Raw genomic sequence first — 3,802 nt, forward strand, 5'->3', positions numbered from 1 at the left:
TATCTGGTATTGTTCGATAGAAAAAAACAAATGATCTGGTATAGTTCAATTGGGTTTGCATTTCGATTTCTGGGGTAGTCTGTTATTTGATACGTGGTTTGCATTTAGAGAATCTAAGACGATCAATAAACAAGCATTCCAAAGCCATTCATTTGCTGAAAGAGTGCTGTTACCACACACGGTAGACCTAACAAAGACTCACGACTTGTGATGTAAATCAAACCAAGATCTAAGTATCCCTTTCCTTGCAGGTAGCAACTTACTAGTAATCAGAATAGTTCCTAATATAGTATAAACAGGCATTATTTAACGCTCACTCATCTCCTTCACTCATACCTTAGGTCTCTTTCTCTAATTCACATTTGACTGAATCTTAGTTAGGCTCTAATTCTAATGAGATCAATGGCTCGACCAGGTCAAAATCTTCATGTGAAAAATTTGGTCTTGGTGGCCTTATATTTGGTCATCATGGCAGTTGAAGCCCAGTTAATCACATCCAGTAACAGATATCTTAGGGCTTCTACAATATCTCTGGCTTCTACTCAGGGTAGTAATGGAAGAAGTTTTGGCGTACAAAATTATGGTGCAGTGGGTGATGGAGAGCACGACGATACTGAGGTCCTCTAATCATTTATCCTCTTGTTCCTAACATTAAGATCTTATTTACTGCCACTTTAACAGTTTCTATCTTGAGTAACAGAAAGTTTACATCTTATTATTAAGGACTCCAAAATCTTATGTCTTATTAAAATTCTAATGGTTTTCAGGCGTTTACTCGTGCATGGAATGATGCTTATAAAGCGTCGTCTGCAACTTTGAACGTGCCAGGTGGCAAGACTTTTCTGGTCAACAATCTAAATTTCCAGGGACCGTGTCAGCCTGGTTTCACATTTCAGGTCTAAAATTTGAACATAACCCTAAAGGATTCAAAAACAATGGATTTAATACATCTCATTTTGTCGAGAAATTGTATAGTTCTATGCTATTTGTATTTGTAGTAAGAATAGTAATCCTTCTCCAAAGTTTACCAAACTCTAGATTAATTCTATGTTTGATCCTCATTCTGTAATTTTGTGCAGTGATTCGAGAATATGGTAGTAACTCAAGACATTTTTTTAATTTTTATTTTACTAGGTCGATGGAATTATTGTTGCCCCAGAAAATCCGAGCAGCTGGAAGAGCACATATGTGTGGTTGTTGATCAAGCATCTTTAACAATTTACATTGACTGGGGTAAACATAAAAGTAGACCAACGGTTAGTAACCATTTACACTGCTGAACTTCTCTTGTGTGTTTCTAGTTTCTGATACAGAATATATGTAAAATACTACCTAAACTAGAACCTTAATATATGTAAAATTTTACCTAAACCTGCACAGTAAGGTTCTAGTTTGAATTTTCAAACAGAATTTGCAGATGAATGAGGAAAAATAAATAAAGCCTGTAAAACCGGAGTTATTTTTTTAATTAGCTTACAATAAAGAAAGCAACATCAGTTTTTCAATACACAGGAATAAAACAGAAAGCAGCGAGTATCTTCCATAAAGCATGAATAAAAATAGGTCCGTAAAGCATGGGAAAAAAATACTTACATGCGCTAAAATTATAGATGCATATCATATGACTTTCTTTTTTCCAAAGGCCATTCAATTCAATGATGTGAAAGGGAGTGCACTGAGTGGACTGAAGGTGACAAACAGTCCTCAATTTCATGTCACATTGACAAATTGTGAGAGTGTCCAGATCGTGGGTATTACCATTCAGGCACCAGAAAGCACCCCAAACACTGATGGAATTGATACGTTCCAATCCACAAATATAGTCATAAAAGATTCCACTATTGGAACAGGTAAAGGAATGAGGAATGTGGCAAATATATTCATTTTCAGATTTTGTTTTAAATAAAACAGTTTGAATTTCCAAGGGTGAATTGTCTTAGTGATAAATATTTTGGACCATAAATAGTTTGGATTATATTTCAAGATTCATCAGTAACATTCTTTGATTATCAAAGTACACTCTATGATACATCAATGATTTTATTTGATTACAAGTTAAAAAACTGATAAAAGAAAATGGATGCGACAATTATAATTAAAAAATTTCATATCATAGATTAATTATGATCTCAGATTTTTTCTTTTATTCTTAAATATAATATTAAATAGCAGAGATTATATGTGAATAGAGACATATGAGTACATGGAAGTTTGATGACTGCAGGAGATGACTGTGTGGGGATAGGTGATGGGTCTTCAAATATTAACATCAATGATATCACATGCAGTCCAGGCCATGGAATAAGGTGATTAACGCTCTTAATAAACACAAATCCCTTAACAGCTAATAATAATTTATGTCTGTCTAAATATGTTAGGCATGAGAAATTCTTTATATTATTTGTATAATTTTGCAGCATTGGAAGTCTTGGAAGAGGAAACACGAAAGCAGATGTCCATTCTATTCACGTGGACGGCGCCAAGTTGACATCAACAAGGAATGGATTAAGAATCAAGACATGGCCGGTATAATAATTATTTCAATAATCTCAAATTAAATCATTGCTGTTTTAAAAATAACATAAAAAAAAATACTTCTGTATGCTGAGGATAGATGAAATGTAGTATTGAAATAAAGGAGAACTACAAGAATCATTGTTTATTTTTATTTTCATGGGATTTTCAATAGGTTACACTATTTGAAATGTTCATTGACAAACTGTCTATGATATAACAGGGGGGTTCTGGCGTGGCAAGTTATATAACATATGAAAATGGCCAGATGGAAGACGTAAGCAACCCAAAAATAATTAACCAGTTCTACTGTGAAACAGTTGACACTGGGTCTGGTTGCAAGTCTCAGGTAGACATCTGATCTAAATCCTTAATTAAACTCAGTTTGTGCTTTCAATACAACTGAGATCTGATTCGGAGTTCACCTTTTCATTTGATGTAGAGTTCTGCTGTGAAAATCAGTAATGTAGAATACAGTAATATCAGGGGCACAACACCAACAGAAGATGGAATCACATTGTCGTGCAGCCAAAGCGGATCTTGCATGGGCATAAAAATGGAGAACATAGTTTTGGTAACTGGCTCAGGGGCGCAAGCTTCTTGTAATGCCCAAAACGTACAGGGTGGAAATTCGATTCCTTCACGTTGTCTGGGCAACAATGGCCAATGATATAACAGAGCTGTGAAGCTGTCTCTAATGCAGTAACCTATTTCTTGAATCCCTGAAAAGTAATGTAGTCTTCAGAACAGTTAGCAATTAACAAGTTGGATCTTCGCAATTTTTTTCACATTATTAAAAAGTTCTCCTGAGAGAATTATTTATTGATATATAAAAACAAGACAACTATTTTGGGAAGCATCGACTCGTTCTCAAAATTAAAAGAACTGGATTTAACAAATTCTTGGTACGGGAAAGAAACTGTTTACTTGGGAAAATTTTTCATGATTTGACTCATCAATCAAACTCTGTCGATTAGAAACATTCTTTGAAGGGTAGAAAGAAAGCTAAATTACTGCAAACAGTAAGAAATAACAAAACATAAAAAACAAGTGACGGTTTATATTAATGCCCTTTATCAAAGAAAAGTTGTCAGTGCTCTCTTTTTCATTATACACTCATAAGAACAGAGTATTCATGTCTTGTTCAAAAAATTGAGTATTTTCATTGCATTCCCTTTCAAAACAAAGTTTTATCCAAGGCTATAGGAGAAGCTTCCAGAAAACACGCCAAAAAATGGACAATTCTAGGTTCATCGAAGAGTGTAAAAGAAGAAATAAATGTGTTGGT

General features: G+C 34.2%; 1 protein-coding gene across 1 annotated transcript; it reads left to right on the forward strand.

The window, feature by feature from the left end:
- Window positions 1-393: 393 nt before the first annotated feature.
- On the forward strand, window positions 394-3,184 carry LOC131070524 (polygalacturonase-like). The gene is given in 9 exon segments (XM_059215937.1): window positions 394-618; window positions 768-896; window positions 1,135-1,225; window positions 1,228-1,256; window positions 1,643-1,850; window positions 2,225-2,306; window positions 2,418-2,526; window positions 2,738-2,863; window positions 2,957-3,184. Coding segments are annotated over 9 exon segments (1,227 nt in total).
- The last annotated feature ends 618 nt before the right edge of the window (window positions 3,185-3,802 follow it).

The sequence above is a fragment of the Cryptomeria japonica genome, unplaced genomic scaffold, assembly GCF_030272615.1.
Source record: "Cryptomeria japonica unplaced genomic scaffold, Sugi_1.0 HiC_scaffold_386, whole genome shotgun sequence".
In the NCBI taxonomy this organism is placed as follows: domain Eukaryota; kingdom Viridiplantae; phylum Streptophyta; class Pinopsida; order Cupressales; family Cupressaceae; genus Cryptomeria; species Cryptomeria japonica.